This window comes from Sorex fumeus, unplaced genomic scaffold (genome assembly GCF_029834395.1).
Source record: "Sorex fumeus unplaced genomic scaffold, SorFum_2.1 ptg000207l, whole genome shotgun sequence".
In the NCBI taxonomy this organism is placed as follows: Eukaryota; Metazoa; Chordata; class Mammalia; order Eulipotyphla; family Soricidae; genus Sorex; species Sorex fumeus.
The window spans coordinates 1,514,994-1,535,213 of NW_026606264.1; the positions used below are offsets into that span (position 1 = coordinate 1,514,994).

General features: G+C 68.4%; 1 protein-coding gene across 1 annotated transcript in view; it reads left to right on the forward strand.

Annotated features, from left to right (window-relative positions):
• The first annotated feature begins 565 nt into the window (after window positions 1-565).
• CROCC2 (ciliary rootlet coiled-coil, rootletin family member 2) overlaps window positions 566-20,220 on the forward strand; it is a 28,607-nt gene continuing 8,952 nt past the window's right edge. Inside the window, exons 1-20 of the mRNA XM_056108367.1 lie at window positions 566-643; window positions 4,890-5,049; window positions 5,390-5,526; window positions 5,654-5,760; window positions 6,146-6,323; window positions 7,390-7,493; window positions 7,783-7,965; window positions 8,041-8,137; window positions 8,211-8,294; window positions 8,369-8,554; window positions 8,674-8,873; window positions 9,525-9,707; window positions 10,936-11,059; window positions 11,334-11,480; window positions 11,602-11,832; window positions 14,544-14,737; window positions 15,688-15,997; window positions 16,230-16,373; window positions 17,549-17,662; window positions 18,131-18,274. Of these exons, the coding sequence (XP_055964342.1) occupies window positions 566-643; window positions 4,890-5,049; window positions 5,390-5,526; window positions 5,654-5,760; window positions 6,146-6,323; window positions 7,390-7,493; window positions 7,783-7,965; window positions 8,041-8,137; window positions 8,211-8,294; window positions 8,369-8,554; window positions 8,674-8,873; window positions 9,525-9,707; window positions 10,936-11,059; window positions 11,334-11,480; window positions 11,602-11,832; window positions 14,544-14,737; window positions 15,688-15,997; window positions 16,230-16,373; window positions 17,549-17,662; window positions 18,131-18,274 (3,105 nt within the window). The remainder of the gene's footprint in view (window positions 644-4,889; window positions 5,050-5,389; window positions 5,527-5,653; window positions 5,761-6,145; window positions 6,324-7,389; window positions 7,494-7,782; window positions 7,966-8,040; window positions 8,138-8,210; window positions 8,295-8,368; window positions 8,555-8,673; window positions 8,874-9,524; window positions 9,708-10,935; window positions 11,060-11,333; window positions 11,481-11,601; window positions 11,833-14,543; window positions 14,738-15,687; window positions 15,998-16,229; window positions 16,374-17,548; window positions 17,663-18,130; window positions 18,275-20,220) is intronic.

The following is a 20,220-nucleotide window of genomic DNA, read 5'->3' on the forward strand; positions in this document are numbered from 1 at the left end:
CCTGGCCAGGCCCCGGCTCAGGGTCCCGCTCGCTCACCCCTCCCAGAACCGCTGCCACCCGGCGCTCCCAGAGGGGCCGGCACAGAGAGCTGGGCAGGCGGCACCCCGGGGAGGCAGCGGGCCAGCAGAGACCCAGGGCACTGCCGGCTCCCAGACTCCGTCTCCCCTCCCTCCCGCCTCCCCGTGTGCGGAGGGTGCACTCAGGCGTGGGTGACTGGGGTGTCCCAGACTGCGCTGTGCACTGTGGGGGGCCCTGTGGGAGCTGGGCAGAGGGGGTGGGCCCCGCCCCCTGCAGCCAGGTCAGGGACGCGCCAAGCCAGCCCGGGGCTCCCTGGAAACGGCTTCCGGCAGCTGGCAGCTGCGTCCTGCGTCCCCACGGCAACACCCGCGCTCCCATTGCCAGGGAAACCCAGCCGCGGCCGTTGCCACGGTAACACCTGTGGGTTCAGGTCACCTTGCGGCCACCGCCCCAGAGGGGCAGCGGCACCAGGACAGGAGCCCACGGGCAGCAGGTGGGCCCCAGTGCCTGGCACGCCCTGGCCGTCAAGTGCCAGCTTGCGCCACCATGAGCTCCGCGTCCAGTGAGCCTGGAGACAAGGACGCACCCGAGGGGTCCCCGCTGGGGCTGGACGCCGTGATCCAGGTCAGTGGGCGCCCCGGAGCCTGGGGGATGCGCCCATGCAGAGACCCCCCCTCAATGCAGGGCCTCTGAGCCTCCTGGCAGTGCTCACGTGGTCTACGCACACGCACGCACACGCACATGCACACACACACGGAAGTGCACACACACGTGCACACACAGGCTGTGGGACGGAGCTGGGCGCCCAGGCTGGTCCAGCCCCGCAGGCTGCCGTGCTCACAGCCCATGATGAGGGGGTCCCCAAGCAGCTCCCGGACCTCCTGCTTGGAAACCGAGAGCCCTCCTGGAAGACGTCCCCCAGCAGGTGACCCCCTGCACGGCCCCAGCACGGCCCCAGCAAGTCCCCATGGGCATCTCTGCTGGGCACTGCGGGCAATGGGGGCCCTGCTGTCAGACTTGGTGCCTGCTGGCCGGGATGGCACTGAGAGGAGCCAGGAAGGTACAACCAGGAACAAGCAGCCGGGTGAGGACACGAGTGCCCCCCCCCCCCGGCGCCTCCCGTCAGGGGGCACCTGGGCTCACTCAGGCAGGGGCACGGGGCAGCCCAGACCCAGCTCCAGCCCCAAGGGCCCTGGGCAGCTGCTGTGGCCACAGGCCTACCCGCCTGGCCCTCCCTCCCAGGGACTGTGGGGACTGGCCTGCCGGGCGCCCGTCTGCAGGTTGTCATCTGCACAATTACACTTCGGCGCCTCCGTGCCGGGCTCCCAGGAGCTGGCCAGGAGGAGGGGCTCAGGATGACCAGCCTGAAGGCTGCCTGGGGCCCCTGTTCACCCGGCTCTCCAGGCTCTTTCTGAAACCCTGGAGTGTGTATGTGTCTGTGTGTGTGTGTTTGTGTGAGTGTGTGTGTGATTGTGTGTATGAGTGTGTGTTTATATGTGTGTAAGTGTGTGAGTGTGTGAGTGCCTGTGAGGGTTTGTGTGAGTGTGTGAGTGTGTGTGAGTGTGTGTGTGTGTGTGTGTGTGTGTGTGTGTGAGGGAGAGTGTGAATGACTGTTCAGGATGTGGGAGCTAGCGTTAGGGACTGGCAGAGGGAAGGTGGGAAGGTTTGCTGGGTGTTGGGTGGGTTAAAGCTGAACGTGGCTCATCCCTGGAAAGGTCTGATCTTGCTCCTCGGGCTCGCGACCCTGCGTCCCCCCCGCAGGCGCGTCCTCGCTTGTCGTGGCGAATGCACCAGAGTCCGCGAGGGCAGCTGCGGTCACAGCCCAGCAAGCTCTTCCCCGTGGGAGGCCACGGGGTCGTCAGGGGCTGCATCTCTCACTGCCCAGTCATCTGGGACTGGACTTGTGTGAACACCATGTGCAGGCACATGGATTAGCCCATGCACACGTGTGTGTACTGTATGTATTTGGGTCAGCACATGTGCAGTGTGTACCCGGTACACGTGTGAGCATGTGTGGCATATTTTTCATTTTTCATTTCATCATCCTGTTATTCGTCGATTGCCTCGAGCAGGCCCCAGTAACGTCTCTTTCATCCTAGCCCTGAGATTATATTCACGGCTCTTTAGGAGAATGAGACCCATCATTGTTACTGGTATTTGGCATATTTGGTGCGCCACGGGGAGTTTGCCAGACTCTGCCCTGTGGGCAGGCTACATTCGATAGCCTGCAAGTTTGTCCAAAGTAGGAATGAGATAATAAAATGTCATAAAGAAAAGTTCTGATAAGATGTCGCGCGGCCGTGAATGCCTACTGGAATTTGGAGGATCTGGGTGGAGGATGCTCGACTCCAATTCGAGTAGGCTTGGAGATCTCGGCCCCGGAACCCGCGTGGCTTTGTCCCTCTGCCAGTACCTTCATGTGTGTGGAGAGTGGTCTCAGCATGGTGGTGGCTGGTTCTGGAGGTCTTCGGCTGCCGGAGCCCTGGTCGGGGCGGGGAGGAAAGCTCAACCCGCTCCCCTCCAAGGGGCCCTGGCGAGGAACAGCCAGGCGCGGGGGCAGAAGACTGTGGCATATGAACACATGTAAACATGCACATGCATCATGTACAGGCGCGTTTGTGCTAACATACCGCAGACGCATGCACAATGTGTGTAGGCACGCTCACGTTATATGCGTGTTGCGTGTGAGTTTGTGTTAACATGCTTCATGGAGAGATGCTGCGTGCATAGACACATGTGGGCTGATGTTCGTGTGCGCAAAGAGAGTTGGTGCTGGCACGCGTGTACACTGTATGATCATGTGGGTACTCTGTGCTGGCACTTGTGTGTTTCTGTGAACACATGCAAACACACATGTGAACGTGTGTGTGCTGTGTTCTCATGCTGTGGCCATGCTGGCGAGAGCATGGTGCCGTGTAGCAACTGCCCACCTTCGCCAGGCTCATGTCCTGCCCCTTGAGCCAGCGGGTGTGTCTGTTCCCACCTTGGCCACTTCGCCTCCATGTGCCTCTCAGCCAGGCACGAACAACCCCAAGCCCAAGTCCTGCAGGACTGGGCTCCCGAGGGCCCCCCAGAGGAGGCTCAGGGCCTCCCAGTCTGCTCCCAGGCCTGGCCTTGCCGTGTCTGCCCACAGCCCTTTCCCGGCAGAAGGCAAGGCCCGCTCGGTGCCAGCTGTCCCGTGTCCCCCCACCGGCTTGGGGCTGCAGAGTTCCGGCTGGGCAGGAAAAAGCTGTTGGGGGGAATTTCTGCCTTCGGGGGCTGCAGGGCCCCTGCGTGGGGGCACGGGAGTGGACGGCAGCGTGACCAAGCCCGCTGGGGCCTGGGGTCCTGCCTTAGGGCCCGTCCAAGTGGGGTGGACACTGGCCCGGCTGAGTGGAAGGCACCAGACACGGAGGGCTGGGATCTGGGCCTCTGCCCGGCGCCTGGCCCGGGTGCTGCCTGTCCCGCATCCCAGCCCCGGCCAGGACCTCTGCTGCTTCTCTCCCACGGGGAGAGAGGGCCGGGGCCCACGACCCTCCCTGACGCTGGCTAGCTCCGGGTCTTTGGTGAAAGACGTCAGGGCCTGAAGTGGGGCTCAGGTTCGTGTCATTGTTAGTTGAGGACCAGCTGTCAGCCCACAGAGGGACCCCCAGGCCTCGGGTGCCCCAGAGGGAGGCGGGGCCAGGACACTCAGGGTCCACCAGGGGCGGGGCTGACCTTGAACGGCCTGAGTCCTCCCCAGCGTGGGGGAGTAGGCAGAGACACGTGCTGGCAGAGCTGCAGGGGTGCTGTTCCGCCCCAGGGAGCCCCCAGTGCACCACCTTGCAGTAGGATGCCTGCAACACCACTTACAGCCACATGGGGGCAGCATTGGCACTATTGCTGGACCTAGGACAGCCCAGGGACCCACACAGGTGGGGTCTGGGCAGGGGACAGCCCACGCAGGGGACCCACACAGCTGGGGTCAGGGCAGGGCTTGGGGGTGCATACTGGGGGTGAGGGGACTGAGGGTGTGGTTCTAGGGGTGCAGGACTAGGGGGTGATTCTGGGAGTGAGGGGCTGGGGGCACGTGTCCGCTCTGGCCTCGGGTGCAGCGGTGGTCCCCGGCCCTCCCCTCCAGCCAGGCTTCTCCTGGGGTCACTTTCTGGCACTGCACAAACTCCCCTCCTCAGCGGGCAGAGAAGCACACACCACACACACACACACACACACGAGTTGCATATTGGCATTCACACACACATATGTACACATGTACACACGCTTATACAGACATGCATGCATATGTAAATGTATATGCACACGTGTGAAAATGTACACACTTGCACACGCTTGCACTATGGTGCACATGCACGCGCACACACACACACACACACGTTCTGCCTCAGCCTGCCCTCAGCCAGGAAGAGCAATGCGGCCCTGGGGCGAGCTGGCGGGGTGACAGGGAGGCCTGTCCTGCAGGACCTGCTCACGCCTCCTAAACAAGGTTGGGGGCTGCTGGGTGGGTGCAGGCTGTGGTGAACTAGGGGGACAGGGAGCCCCCCAAGTCCACCTCCTCCAGGGCAGGGGCAGATGAAGTTCAGCCCAGCAAAGGGTCGAGGGCACTGGGGAGTGGGGGTCATGGGTGAGATTGGGGGCGGAGCAGGAGGGTCTGGGGCCCCAGAGGTGGGTGAGACTGGCTGGGGCCTTTGGACGTGCCCCCAGCCCTCCTGCCCAGTTCCTCGGTGCTCGGGCCTCCAGAGCAGGTCAGGGCGGCACTGAGCCCTGCGGAAGCCTCCGCCCACGCCTGGCCCTGGGCTCAAGCACCCCCCAGAGCAGCCTGGCAGCCGGCGCATGGGAGGGTCTCCCCACGGGGGTCCACAGCAGGAGCTGACCCCCTTGGTTGTCGTTTCAGAGGCTGCAGGACACGGTGCTGGGCCCCGGGGCGCGCCAAGAGGATCGGACACTGACTATGCGCGGGGACAGCTGGAGGACGCCCCCCACCCCCGTGCCCGCCCGCATCCGCGCCATCGTGGCCGGCAGCCTGGGCGAGGGCCCGCCTGAAGGTGAGGCCTGCCCCTCCTGCTGGCCACTGCCCAGAGACATTCTTTCAGAGTGGGGGACTGTCCAGTCCCCACCGGACACGCGGTGCTGGAGAGAAGCAGAACCCAGTGCCCCTGAGACAGCAGCTGTCACTGCTCAAGGGGTCCCGTGTCCAGCCCTCGGGCTCTGCACTCCGAGGTCGGCTGGGGCTCAGGCCCTGGGAGGTGGGGGGCCGCCACGGGGTCCCAGGGTAGAGCTGGGGCCGTCCCCTGCAGAGCCCCTGACCGCTCTGTGGGTGGCGGGGCCTGGCCACCATGCAGGGCTGGGCCACTGAGGGGCCAGTGACCAGGAGCCCCTGACTGTTCTATGCAGGGGCCCCGACCACCATGCACCTGCAGGAGGAGAACCAGCTGCTGAGGGCTGAGCTGGCCCGGCTCGAGGAGCTCCTGGCCCAGGCGGGTGCCGAGCGGGACCAGCTGGCCACCAGATGCCACGCACTCAGCGAGGGGGTGAGTCGGTGAGGCTGGGCCCAGCAGGGGGTCCCTGTCGGGGGTGTCGCACAGGTTTTGGGCCTGGGGCACGGGACAGGGCCCGTGCACCCGCCCACCAGCCTGCGTGCGGGCCTCCTCGCCAAAGCTACAGGCCCGCCTGGACACGGCACAGGCCCGGCTGCGGACATCGGAGCTACGGCACAGCGCTGACCTGGAGGAGGCCCTGGGCCGGCTGGAGGCCTCGGAGCAGAGGTGAGGACTTGGAGCAGTGCAGAGAGGAGTGGGCAGTAGGCAGCCTCCTCCCAGGGGCCCCGTCCTGCTGAGTCGGGGGTCCAGCATCGCTGACGGTCACTCACAGCGTCCCTGCGGGTCACTCCCAGCGCCTGCAGCACCTTCACCTGCATCCTGCTGGCTGCCACCCTTTGGGAAATGAGGGTCCCAGGTGCCCGCCCTGCAGCCCCACACGGCTCAGCCCCGTCCCTGGGTGCAGGCCAGCGCGCAGCTGGGCCTGGTGGAGCGTCAGCCCAGGAGGGACGCGCGTGGGCAGTTTGGAGAGAGAAGCCTGGGTCCGGCCGGGAGGCGGTGGGAACGGGGCGCTGTGGCCGCGGTGGGCCCAGCTTAGCCTCCGCCTGTCCAGGGGCTCGGGGCTGTCGCAGGTGAACGCGCTGCTCCGGGGGCAGCTGGAGCACATGCGGGCGGCCAACGAGGCGCTGGCGCGCGAGCTGGCGGGGGCGGCGGGCAGCGTCCGGCACCTGCGGGCCGAGCTGGAGCGGAGGGAGACCCAGCGCGGGACCGAGCCCCCGCGGCCGCGAGAGGTGCGGAGGGGGACGCCGGGGCCGGGAGAGGGGCTGCCGGGGCACCCGGAGACGGGGGGAGGGGGGAGGGGGAGGCCAAGCCGGGCAAAAGGCCCCGCCCCCTGATCCAGGCCCCGCCCCCTGATCCAGGCCCCGCCCCAAGATCCAGGCTCCGCCCCATCATGCAGGCCCCGCCCCACCGTGCAGGCCCCGCCCCACCGAGCAGGCCCCGCCCCCAAGAGTCAGGCCCTGCTCCCGCGGTCCTGGGCTGGCCTGCCCCCAAGATCCAGGTCCTGCCCACGATCCTGGCCCCCCCACCAGCCCCGCCCCCACGGTCCGGGCCCGCCTTGGCCACGCCCCATTGCTCCTGCCTCCCCCTCCCACAGGCCCAGCCCCCACAGCCAAGTCCCAGGACCCCGGCCCTACCCACGACCCCGCCCCACTGCTCCGGCCCCGCCCCAAGACCCTACCCGCCGGCTCCACCCTGCAGCCCCGCCCCACGATCCCACCAGGCCCCAGGCCCCCCCCCAAGGGCCCATCCCCAGGTGCCGCCCATCCTTCCCCACCCTCCGGCCCCATCACGAGGGCAGGAGCATCTCAGGGCGACAGTGACCAAACTCCCCAACAGCTGTGCATGGGCCGTGGTCTGCACTCAAGGGCCAGCCCTGCTCCTGGGCAGGCCACCTTCCAGGAGGACCCCTGCTGCACCCCACCAGCCCTGCCTGCCCTGCCCTGGGCTCCCGGGGACACAGTCAGCACCCTGTTTGTCCGTCTCCTGGACCTCAGGGATGCAGCCACGCCCCTCCCACCACTGTGTGCCCCCACACTCACTTCTCAGCGTCCACCCCCGACCTGGAACCTGGCAAACGCTCGCCCTTGGCAGTGGCCCCCTGGGTCACTCTGTGACCGGTGTCTAGGGCAAGTGCCCAGCCTCCCCCCCCCCTAGTCAAGGTGACCCCACCCCAGTTGCGGCCATGGTGCTGGTCTGGGCAGCTCTGCGTGGTGGCAACTGTCACTGAGCCTGTGTCTAGCCTCTCGGGAACCCGGGCCCATCCCCAGCGGGTGACGGGCTCCGTCTCCCGGCCAGGCCCGGCACGCACGCCCCGGGGAGCCCCAGGCCTTCCTGCGGCTGCGGCGGCAGGTGGCCGCGCTCAGGACACACCTGGCGGAGCTGCGAGAGGCCACGGACAGGTGAGGTGGCCACGCACGCAGGTCCCAGGGGACAGGGAGCCTGGGGGCGCAGGTCAGCACTGCCCAGAGCGCGGGACACCGGCCCTGCCGCCAGCCAGGGCAGGGTTGGACACTGCTCCCCCTGGCAGGGCGCGGGCGGGGGTCTCCAGCGATTCCCTTTTAGGGCATCAAGCCTGGGAGCCCTTGCTACGTGGTTGAACCCAGGGCTCGCTTCTCCGGGCCCCTGGCTGGCTGCGCCGGGGCCTTGGGGGCCGCGGCAGCACAGGAGGTCACGCACAGCTGCCCGCAGGGGCCTGGCCGACATGCGGGTGGATGCGGCGCGCACGGCCGGGCGCCTGCACACGGCCTGCCTGCACCTGGCCTCCTCCCTGCGGCTGGAGGCGCGTGGCCCGCCCTTGGCCCCCGAGGGGCAGCTGCGGCTCCAGGCGGTGCAGGGGCGCTGGGACGCCGAGAAGCTGGCGCTGCAGGCCAGGTGGGCAGACGGGCCGCCAGGGCGGGGCGGGGTGTCTCCCCGGGGGGGCCACCCCTCACGGTGCCCGCGTGTCAGACTCTCCGAGCAGGCCCAGCTGCTGGAGAAGCTCCGGGACGAGGCCGCAAGGACAGAGGGAACCATCCGCGCCCTCCGTGCCGAGGCCCAGCAGCGGGTGTGTGGGGCCGGCCAGGCCGGGCACCCTGGGGTGGGGGGGCGCACCCCGCTGAGGCTCTGCTCTGGCCCAGGAGTCGGGGACGCGTGGAGGCGGACAGGAGGACTGCACGGAGGAGGTGGCAGCCCTCCGGCAGGAGCTGAGCAGCGTAGCACAGGTGCGGGCCGCGTCCTGGGGACGGTCACGTGGGAGGGCGGGAGCACAGCCCCCATCCTGCCCTCTGCACCGCAGGTGGCCCAGGAGGATGCGAAGGGCGGCCCCGGAGGCGAGGAGGGGCAGGCCGGCCTGGGGACCCCACTGGGCATGGCGTCCCCCCAACAGGCCATGTCCCCTGCCCGGGCCCACTCCCCAGGGGCCCCAGGCCTCGCGCTGCAGGCCGTGCGGTGGGCCTTGTCCAGACGGCGGCAGCAGGAGCAGGTGGGGAAGCCAGGGTGGCCGGGTGGGGCCCTGGGGGCCCCGTGTCGGTCACACCTTTGGGGGGACGGGGGTCCCTGCCGGCCACCGTCAGGGGCTCATGCAGGCCTGCCTGCCCCCAGGACTTGCGCCTGCAGCTGGAGGCCTCCCAGGTGGAGACGGCCCGTCTGCGGGAGCAGCTGTCTGAGAGCCAGCGTGAGGGGCGGGCGGCACGGAGGCGCCTGCAGGAGGGGGCGCAGGAGCGCGAGGCCCTCCGGGACGCCCTGGCGGTCCAGAGGCAGCAGGCCCAGAGCTGCAGAGCGTCCAGCGACCTGCTGGGGAGGTGGGTGCAGAGGGGGCCGGACCTCAGCACAGACCAGCCCAGAGCAGCCCAGATCAGCCCAGACCAGCCCAGCCCAGACCTGAGCTCAGACCAGCCCAGACCAGCCCAGATCAGCTCAGACCTGAGCTCAGACTAGCCCAGACCAGCCCAGATCAGCTCAGACCTGCCCAGCCCAGAACAGCCCAGACCAGCTCAGACCAGCCCAGACCAGCCCAGAACTGAGCTCAGACCAGCCCAGACCAGCTCAGACCAGCCCAGCTCAGACCAGTCCTCATAGCCCGGCACGGGCCCCTGATCCTCACCCTGGCCAGGCTCAGCTCCCAGGCCTGGCAGAGTGCCCGCTGCACTCTGCCCTCTTCACAGCCCTGCCCAGGTCGCAGCACACCCCACTGGCCCTTGCACAGTGGCCACAAAGCCAGGCTCCCCCCCCTCCAGGCCACAGGCCCTGCGACAATGTCACGGAGCGCCCGTTCAGGTTGGGAGCTGGCCGGGACACGGGCTCGGCCTGCTGGGCACCAGGGCAGGCGAGTAGCCAGGGGTCCAGCGAGGCCTCTGGGGCTGCAGTCGTGTGGGACTTGGGTCAGGGCCAGGGCCCCCTGGCTCAGGCCAGCGCAGGCCCACCCCAGCCGAGCCCTCGGTCCGCACCGCCAGGGAGAAGGCGGCCCTGGAGGCCGAGGCGGAGAGGCTGAGGAGGAAGGCGGCGGAGCGGGAGCTGGAGCAGCGCCGGCTGGAGGCCATGAACGAGGAGCTGCAGCGGCAGGTCCGGCTCGGGGCTGAGCAGCACGAGGCGCTGGCGGAGCAGCGGGCGCAGGACCGGCGGCAGCTGCAGAGCAGGTGGGCGGGGCCAGGGGCGGGGCCGGAGGGGCGGGTGGGCGGGGCGAGGGCGGGGCCGTGGTCAGACGTGACTGCAGCGTAGGTGGGCGGGGCTAGGGCGGGGCCTGAAGGGCAGGTGGGCGGGGTGAGGGGGCGGGATGTGACCAGACGTGATTGCAGTGTGGGTGGGCGGGGCCAGATGGCAGGTGGGCGGGGCAAGGGGCGGGGCCAATGGCAGGTGGGTGAGGTGAAGCGGGGCCAGAGGGCGGGTCCGGATGGAAGGGGGTGGGGCAGGGCCAGAGGTAACTGCAGTGTGGATGGGTGGGACGAGGGGCGGGGCCAGAGGCAGCTGAGGGGAGGGGGCGGGGTGGAGGCGGGGCCAGAGCTAGCTGTAGAGCAGGTGGGCGGAGTTATGGGGCGGGGCCGGAGTGGTGGGCGGGGCCGGGTGGGCGGGGCGAGGGGCGGGGCAGTTGAGTGGGACAGGGTGGGGCCGGATGGCAGGTGGGCGGGGTGAAGGGCAGGGGCCAGAGGGCAGGTGGGCGGGGTGAGGGGGGCAGGACCAGAGGGCAGGTGGGTGGGGCGAGGGCTGGGGCGGAGGCAGCTGAGGACAGGGGGCGGGGCGGGGCGGGGCCAGCGGTAGCTGCAGAGCAGGTGGGCGGGGCGATGAGACGGGGCCACAAGCAGTGGGAGGGCAGGTGGGCGGAGCAGAGAGCGCAGGACCAGCGCCAGCTGCAGAGCAGGTGGGCGGGGAAAGGGGCGGGGCCAGAGGCAGCTGTAGGGCAGGTGGGCAGGGCGAGGGGCGGGGCCGCAGGCAGCTGCAGTGTGGTGGGCGGGGCGGGGGCGGGGCCGGAGGAAGCACATAGGAAGCGAGAACTTCACCTCCTGAGCCTCAGGGTGCTGGGGCTGGGCTCACTGCCCTTAGCATTCCCTGGATGGGCTTTCCTTGTGCCCTCTGGGCTGGGGGACTTAGTGGGGCATCCAGGAGCCGGGCCCTCCAGGTTCCCCCAGGTCCCACCATCTCCACCCCAGCAACCCACCCATTGCCCCCATCCTAGGCCCAGCAGAGGAGCCCCAGCATGTGGACTAGGGTCTCCAGTGAGGCCACCACCCGGTCCCTGGCCGTATCGCGACCTGACCTGAGGCCACCCAGAGTGGCACCACACTTTGGGATCGTGTGTTGCCCCTTGGGGGAGATGCAGCTGTCCATGGGGGTTCCTGGGCCCCTCATCCTTCTGCCCTCTGGACTCAGCCAAGGGCGCCTGGAGCAGCTGGAAGAGGCGGTCTCGGGTCTCGAGGAGGAACTGGTGTCCACGCGGCTGCAGAGGGACCTTGCGGAGAGTGAGCGTGCTGGCCTGCAGGGCTCCCTGGCCCGGGTATGCTGCCCCTCCCCCTGCCGCGCCCTGGGCCGCCCCCGAGCTCCTCCCCTGGCCACTGGCATGTTCTTTGATGACCCCCGAGCACGCCTGGCCCTGTCTCTGTCCCTCTCAGCACCCTGCCGGCCCTCCCAGCCGCGCATTTCACGCCCAGGGGCTCCCACCATGGGCTCCGGTCCCCTTCCCTCCCACCTCACCCATGCCCAGGAAACCCTTGTCCCACCTGGCGACTCTGGCTGGGTGACCTCCACCCCTGCTTCACCTCTGACCCTAGGCTGAGTCCAGCAAGGCTGACCTGGAGCTCCTGGTGTCCCGGCTGAAGTCGGAGGGGGTGGGCCAGAGGGACACCCTCGCCAAGGTGGCCGCGCTGATGGAGGAGCTGGCCCAGGATAAGGGCGCCCTGAACCGCCTGGTCCAGCAGGTGAGGCCCGGCCTGGTCCTGGCCCCCAGAGGACAGGGGAGGGGGGAGGGGCAGAGAGGGAGCCCCACTCTGGGTGGGCAGCCAGGGAGGTCAGCCCGCACCCCGTCCCGTCCCATGGCAGCTGGAGCAGGAGCGGGACGGGCTGCAGGAGCAGCAGGCGGTGCTGGAGCGGGAGCGGGCAGAGGCCCGGGAGCAGCTGTCGCGGGCAGAGCAGCAACTGGAGCTGGCGGGCTCCGAGCGGCGGGGTCTGCAGCAGGCGTGCGGGGACTTGGAGGAGCAGCGGCGGCAGCTGGAGGCCCAGGCAGCCCAGCTCCGGCGCGAGAAGGCCAAGCTACAGGGGCAGGTGGGCCAGGTGAGGGCACAGGACGCCCGTCTCTTCTATGTGCAGCCACATGCTGGGGGCACCCACGCGGGCCACCACGGCGAGAACAGGTCATGCGGGCTACCACGCTGAGAATGGGCCACGTGGGCCACCACGCTGGGAATGGGTCATATGGGCCACCACGGCGAGAACGGGCCACATGGGCCACCACGGCGAGAACGGGCCACGTGGGCCACCATGGCGAGAACAGGCCATGTGTCCCATAACGTGGATGGGCCACTTGCCCTGCCAGTGTGTGCAGGTGGGGTAGACCTGCCCTGCTCCTGCCTTGGTGGCCTCCTGGGTCCACAGCAGCACTTCCTGACTGTCTGCTGGGGAGGCGGGGGACAGGGACCTTGGGGAGGAAGGACAATCCATCAGGCCTGTCCCAGTACCCAGGGCCAGGTCTGTGCCACCAGAACGCCCCTCCCAGGGGCTCGCCAGCCAGCCCTCACTGGCCATCTGAACTGCCCGCCACCCCCATGCCCTTCTCCTCTCCAGGTGCCGCCCCGCCAGTACCAGGAAGGGCGGGTTCTGCTCCGGAGCTTCCAGTGCCAGAGCCAGGGCAAGGCCCGGCCTGTGTGACGGGCTGAGGCCACCGAGAGGCCAGACCCTGCATAGCCCCACTGTCGGGTCTGGGTCCTCCCAGGGTCAGGGTCCCCCCAGGGTCAGGCTCCGAATTCCCCTTGGTCAGGCCCCTCGTGGACCAGGCACACCCCAGAGCAGCCTGTGTGCGGGCAGCCCTGGGTGCCGGCTTCCCGGCACGGCGGGGACGGGCTCTGCGTGGCCTGTGCTCGGTGGAGGGAAGAGGCCCGGCCGGCGCCTGGCTTCCTGCCCTCTCCCCGGCTTCTCTGGCATCGCATGTGTCTGCCCCTGTTGCTGGAGCTGTGCTGTGTCGAACCCCGACCATGGTGCCCTGTCGGGGCACCAGCAGGTCCCCTGCCTATGCCGGGGTTTGCCTGCGCTTTGGGGTCAGTGTCTAGAGAGAGCGCTGAGGATGGCCTCTCAGGCACGCGGACGGTGTGGTCAGTGCTGGGCCGTGAGTGGGCCACTCCAGCCCCGCTGAGTCCCTCTCGCCAGCACGGGACGCCTGGACTGTGAGTGTTTGGGGGCCACGCCCTGTGCTCGGGGGTCCCTCCTGGCTCTGCACTCAGGAATCCCTCCCAGCGGACTCGGGGGCCGTACGTGGTGATGGGGATGGAACCCGGGTGGGCCTTTGGAAAGGCGAGCCCCTCCCCGGCTCCTGTACCAGCGGTGACACCGAGGTCTTGCCTGCGAAGGTCGTAGCTGGCCGAGGACGAGTGTCCTATCTTCCTTGTGGTTTATCCGGGGCTTGGAAGCCCCCCTAGGATGCCCACAGCTCCCAGGGTAGCCCCAGAAGCCTGAGAAAACCCTGAGAGCAGAAACTGGGTTTCCCTCGGCCCTCCAGTGACTGCTGGTGCTGACTGTGGCTCCAGGGACAGATACTCCCCTGACCAATGTTCCGGTGACTGATACTCCAGTGGCTGCAGGTGACTCATACTCCCGGGGACTGATACTCTCGGTGACTGACATTACAGCGTACTGATGCTCCAGGGACAGATTCTCCAGAGGACAGATACTCTTGTTACTCCAGGGAACAGATACTGCTGGGGACTGATACTCTAGGGACAGATACTCCCGTTACTTCAGGTGACTGATGCTCTGGGTGACTCACACTGCAGGGGACTGATGCTCTAAGGGACTGATACTCCAGGGGGCTCACACTGCAGGAGACCGATGCTCCAGGGGACAGATACTCCAGGGAAAAGATACTCCAGGGGACAGATACTCCTGTTACCTCAGATGATTGATACTTCAGGTGACTCACACTGCAGGGGACTGATACTCCAGGGGGCAGATACTCTCATTACTTCAGGTGACTGATGCTCGGGGTGACTCACACTGCAGGGGACTGATGCTCCAGGGGACAGATACTCCAGGGAAAAGATACTCCAGGGGACTGGTACTCCAGGGGACAGATACTCCTGTTACTTCAGGTGATTCACACTGCAGGGGACTGATACTCCGGGGAACAGACACTCCTGTTGCTTCAGGTGACTGATGCTCCGTGCCCCAGAGTAGTTGGTGGCCAGAAGTCTGCTCCCTTTCACTCCCAACGTGGGAGTCCTAGCACCATCACTGAACTATCCCCCATGACTCTTGGGATGCCGACGGCTCATCCAGCTGTGCCCGGGCACAGGGATGCTCCTGCCGGCTGGTTGGTCTGTTGCTTGTCCCTCGCAGACCTGTACTGTCCTCGCTGAGGCTCCAGAAAGCCTGAGGGCACGGAGCAAGCACCCCATCCTTCTCCTGCGGGCATGTCCGCACATGGCCGGGGCTGCCTGTCTGTCTGCACCTCCCTGCCGTGCCAACCTCCATGGGGATGATACTGGTTTCTCGGCAGACTCGGGAGGTGTGCAGGGCCCTGGGTCTCTCGGCTGGGCGTCTGTGTCACACCCAGAGCCTTGCGGTCCTCAGTTAAACTCATCGGAGTGTCGGGGCCACGGCTGCGCGCGGGCTCATCTCTGCTCGTGGGGACCCTGTAGCAGAAGCAGCCCCGGTGCTATTTTCCATGCCAGGCGGAGTCCGACAGGCACCAGCCCCCGGCCAACTATCCGAGTGGGCAGCCCTTGCTGGGAGTCACACGTGGGGTGACCCCCCTGCATGCCTCCCGCCCCCAGGTCACACGTGAGAAGCAGGCGCTGGAGGGGCAGCTGGCTCGAAGCCTTCAGGACCAGGGGGCCCAGATGGACGCGCTGCAGAGGGCACTGCAGGAGAAGGACACTCTGGCCACGGAGCAGGCCCAGCTGCTGGCCGGGCGGGAGGCCCTGGAGCGGCAGGTCCGGCTCGCGGCGGAGGAGGCCGCTGGGCTCAGGTACTGGCCCCGCTGGGCCTCGGCAGGGAGGTCGTCCGAGCAGGCTGGTGGGGGCACAGCAGAGCCTGGGGCCAGGCCAGTGGGAGCCAGTGGCCCCGGGCATCGGGCAGGCCGGGCCAGCCAGGTGATGTGCCCGCAGAAGAGAGGGGCCGGGCTCCCGGCTTCAGGTCCAGCTGCACCCAGGTGCCCCCCCTGAGCCCTGGGCCTTGCCCTCCCTCCTGGGTGCAGCCCAACTCTGACTCTCCCCCTCCAGTGGGCAGGGGTGCCCATGGCTGCTGCCCCTCTGCCGCTCTCCTCAGAAAATGCCTCCAGCTCAGCCACCCTGCGTGGCCTCCACTCGGGCCCTTCCTAACTGGCTACCTAGCCACATGGTCCCCTGGAGCCAGGGGCAGCTGTTGGGTGCACAGGGTGTGCAGGAGGCCCGAGACGGTCCCACCCTGTGCCTGGCACCCCGGGGTGTCCATAGTGGCATCTCTCTGCCCCGTGCCCTTCTAGAACCTTCTGAGTGCTTTGGAGAAGCTCGTCCTGGGGTCTCAGCATCTGTTCCCAGACTCCTCTGGGAGTGCCTCAACCCAACCCTGGGCCAAGACATGTGCCCCCCCCCATCCCCTCACAGTGTTCGGGCCACTGTGCCCACACCTGTGGCCGCTGCCCACTCCCGCCTCCCCCCACGACGGCTGGACGGTGCCTCCCCCAGCCCCGTGGGACCTGCCCCTCGTGGCGGTGGCTCGAGGAGGCTTCCCGGCTGCGTCTGCCTCTGTCGCGGGCAGTGTGGGGTTCCCGCGCCCTGCCCAGAGGGGGTGGGTGTGGGGCTCCATCCCGGGCGCCTGTCTTACACCAGCTGAGTGCCCGCCCTTGCCCGGCTCCCGTGCCCGCCTCGCTTGGCGCCCAGCTCCCCGGCGCAGTGGCAATGGCAGTGGCCACAGAGCTGCCTCTCCCGACCCTCACAGGGCCGAGAGGGACGCCCTGGAGACCCGGCTCTGGGAGGCCCAGCAGCGGGCGGAGGAGCAGCAGGAGCGGCTGGAGAGAGAGGCCCAGCGTGCGCAGGAGGCCAGCCAGGCCCTGCAAGGTGCCACGGCCCCCGGTGCCTCCCCAGGGGTGTTGGCTTGGGGCGCGGCCCGCCCGGGCCTGACTCCGTCCCTTGCAGCGGAAGCCACGGGGCTGCGGCGGGGCCTGGAGCGGCAGCAGGAGGAGGCGCGGCGAGAGCGGGACGCGGCACTGGCCCTCCGCGAGGACGTCGCCCGGCTGCAGCGGGAGAAGGTGGGTCTCGACACCCCCGGGCGGCCGAGGCCATGAGGACCCTCAGGGCGGCACCTGCAGGCCATCGGCCAAGGGAGGGCCCCGTCCGACAAGAGGCAGATGGGTCGGGGCAGGCCCTGGGTGGCTCCGGGCACCGGGCTCGTGGGCACATGGCTGGCCGCGCCAATGTCGGCTGCCCCTCTGGCCTCCCGGGGCCGAGCGCACTGGCCTCCGTCCTCACTGTCCGGCCCAGGAGAGCCTGGGCCTGTCTCTGACCGAGGAGAAGGAGCGGGTGGCCAGAACCGCGGCCAGTGGCCAGTCTCTGAAGGAGGCGATCGAGAGCCTGAGGCGGGAGCGAGACGAGAGCCTCCGCCACCTGGAGGACCAGAGGAAGCAGGTGCCCGCGTGGGCGGCGGCCAGGAGGCTCCCACTCGTTGGCCTCCTCAGCCCTCTGCAGGCCCAGGAGGGGACCGGACGGCACTGCCCCCCCCAGGTCACGGCCTTACTGCCTCACCTCCCTTAGTCGTCCTGACAGACTCACCTCTCCCTTCCTGCCATCACCATCCACGCACCCACGCCCGTCACCCACCCACCATCCACCCATCACCCGCCACCCGTCACCCAGCCATCACCCGCCACCCAGCGATGGGGGGTGGACGGTGTGTGGGTGTGGATGAACAGACGACAGAATGATGCGTCAGCCCTCCTCCGCCCACCCCCACCGCCCACCCTCTGTCCACCAGCCACACGTCCATGCATCATCCACCGTCCACTGCCCCTCCGTCTACCCACCCTCCGTAATTCATCACTCATCCCCGTTCATCCCTCCGCCATCCACCACCCGTCCGTCTCTCCGTCTGTCTGTCCGTCCACCCACTGCTCACCCATCCTCACCATCCCTCCGCCCCCATCTCTTGCCCGTCCGTCCATTCAGCCAGCCACCCGCCTGCCCCACCGTCCGAACGCTCTCCCATTCGTCTGTCCCTGCCCATGCTCACCCGCCCACGCATCTCTCTGCCCACCCACCCACTCGCCTGTCCATTCGTCAGTGATCCACCCTGCCGTGCACCCACCCTCCCTCTCCCAGTCGCCACCCGTCCGGCCAGGCGCCTGCCCTTTGCACGCCTGAGCATCCTTCCTTCGCAGGGTCTGTGGGGCTCGGGCTCTTCCTGCCGCCCTGCCTCTGTGGTCTGCTCTGCCGTGGCCCCAGCAGCCTCTTGGCCCTTGGGGAGGCCCAGAGGCAGGAGCCGGCCACTGCCTGGCTAGGTCTGAGTGGCGGCATTGCTGGTCACGTGCTCAGCCTGGAACAGGGACTGCCTAACCGGGGCCCCCAGTACCTGTGAACTGCAGACACTCCTGACAGGTGCTCCCAAGGGCCCTGGATGGGTGGACGCGGCGCCGCTCTCCGGCCCGCGTGTGTCTGAGAAGGGCTGGGCAGGAGACGCTTCCCACCCGGCCAGGGCCACACATGGCCCACTGGAGCCAGGCTGGGCGAGACAGGGCCCGGGGAGCGGGCAGGTGTGGGGCCTCGCTGCCTGGGTGCGGCCCCTCTGCCCAGCCCCGTCTGTCCAGGCGCTGTCCCTGAAGGACGCGGAGCTGGGGCGGCTGCGGGAGGAGGTGGCCGCGGCCGTGCGGGAGCTGGAGCAGGTGCGGCGGGAGGCCAAGAGCCAGCAGGCCCGGGCCGAGGTGAGTGGGGGGCCCTGGGGCGAGGGCTGAGGTGAGCGGGACCGGGGTGCGGGCTGGCCCCCTGCACCCACCTGGGCCAGGACAGCATGCGGGCTGTGGGATGGAGCTGGCCGGGGTCCCTGGCTCCTGGGCAAGGCCATGAGGAGCAGGACAGGAGAAGAGGCCCCTCGTCCCTGTCCCTCTGTCGCTGCCCCTGTCCGGCCTGCCCAACACTCAGACGAGGGAAACTGCAGAGCCTGGGCGGGGGGCTAGGGCAGGGCGGGGGGCCTGGGGGGCAGGACCTGGCAGGGGGCCTGGGGCCGGAAGGGGCCCAGGAGTCGGGGCCAGGCTGGGCACGGGAGGGCCCGGGAGAGCGCTGCCCCCGCTGCCTGGCCCCAGACACTGGCTTTGGGCCTGGCTGCGTCCCGGCCACTGAGGAGTGGCCAGGCCCAGCCCGTGCCCCAGGCCCTGACCCTGCCGGTGCCCCAGGACTCGCTGACCACCACGGCCATGGAGCTGCGCACCCTGCAGGCCCAGTTCGAGGAAGCCATCAAGGCCCACCAGGTGGAGACCGAGACCCTGAGGGCCCAGCTCCGGGAGGTGGCAGCTGAGAGAAGCAGCACGGAGGGAGAGGTGAGGGGCAGGGGTGAGGGGATGAGGTGAAGGGGTGAGGTCGGGTGAGGTGAGGGGTAGAGGTGAGGGGAGGGAGGCGAAGGGGTGGGGGGAGCGTGGAGGCTGGCGGAGAGACGGGTGGGGCGGGTGGGTGGGCAGGGGCAGCCCCTGCGGGGCCGTGTGAGGCATGTGTGAGGCATGTGCAGGACAGGGCGCGGGACGGCTTCAGGCCCCGAGGCGTGGGGCAGGGGAGGTCCGGGTGCGAGTGGCCGGGGCCTCCCGGGCGGTACCAGGTGAGCAGCGGGGCTCGGGACGGCGGGGGAGGGTCTGGCAGCGGGACTGGCCGGGCTGTTGACTTTGGCGCCAGGAGAAAGTTTCCTTTCAGCAGATCCTGTCAGGCCAGTCCGCAGGGGCGGGGGCCGTGGGGGTGCGGGGGGGGGGGGGGGCGGGGAGGGCATGGCCGTCCGGGGGGGGGGGGGGGCGGCGCAGCCTTGGGCTCGGGGATGCGGGTCTCGGGGTCTCGCAGAGGCTGTGGGCGAGGGGGAGGGCCGAGGCAGCCGCCCAGGCGCCAGGCTGGCCCCACGTCGCCATGGAAACCACACACTCCCAGCTTACACTGGAGTGCCGGGCGCAACCCGCAGCAGCCCCTGCAGGGCACACCAGGACACACACGGCACACACGGCACACACGCCACACAACACACACCACACACAGTCACACCACACACAACACACACACAGTCACACCACACATACACCACACACAATACACACCACACATAGCCACATGCCACACACACAGTCACACAGCACATAGCCACATGCCACACAGGCAGTCATACAGAACACACAACACACACCAGACACACCACACAGTCACATGCTACACACAGTCACTCCAACACACACACCACACACAGTTGTACACAGTCACACAGTCACACACAACACACACACCACACACAGTCACTTGCCACACACATACCACACAGAGTCACACGCCACACACACAACACACACAGTCACACACTGCACAGTCATACACAGGCACTCATAGCACATACTGCACAGCACATCACACACAGTAACACACAACACACACTGTCACATACAGCACAAGTTGGACACAACACACACTGTCACACACACCACAAGTCACTCGCAACACACATAACACCAATGTGGATACTCATGATTCAGCCATGTGCACAGACAGACACGCAAAGACACACAGACGCACAGCCTTGCATGCACAGACTCACAGACACAGACATTCAGGCAAGCACACAAACACGCACACACGTGCACACACGCACATGCACACATGCATTCGTGCACACACATGCACACGCACATGCCGCAGACACACACACTCAGCCCCGGGCCCCCCCTCCTCCACGCCTCCCCGCGGAGTTCCTGAGAGGCTGCCCGCCGACCTCCAGGAGGAACCTTAACCACATTCAGCGGTTTGGCTGCAGAGTCCCTGTCAAAGGGGGCCTGTTCTCCTGGGGCCGTGGGGTGGGCGGGGGCGGGGGGCGTTCCTGCGCGCGCTCCCCCTCCCGCCCCTGTGCAGTCCCCGGAGGGCGGGGCGGCCCGCGGGGTCCCGACCTCTGGGCACATTTCTGCTGAGCTCAGCGGAAAATGCTGAGGCTCCCACATGTGGGCCGGGAGGCGGGCGCGGCCCTTCCCCAAACAGAACAACAACCCCCAGCACGCGGCACGGGCGGGCAGGACGGCCTCCTGCCGGCCGGCCAAGGGGGCTGGTGCTGGCGGGGCCGCGCACGGCCACGCAGGTGGGGCCCCGTTCCCCGCGCTGCCCAGGACTCTCCCGCAGAGCCCCTCCGCCGCCCACTGCCCCTGCCGTCCCGGACGCCGCCCCCACAGGCGTCCACGGGGGTCCGCAGAGCGGAGTGGGGCCACCCGTGCTGAGGCGGCTCCTCCACCCCCACCCCGGCCAGGCCCACGGG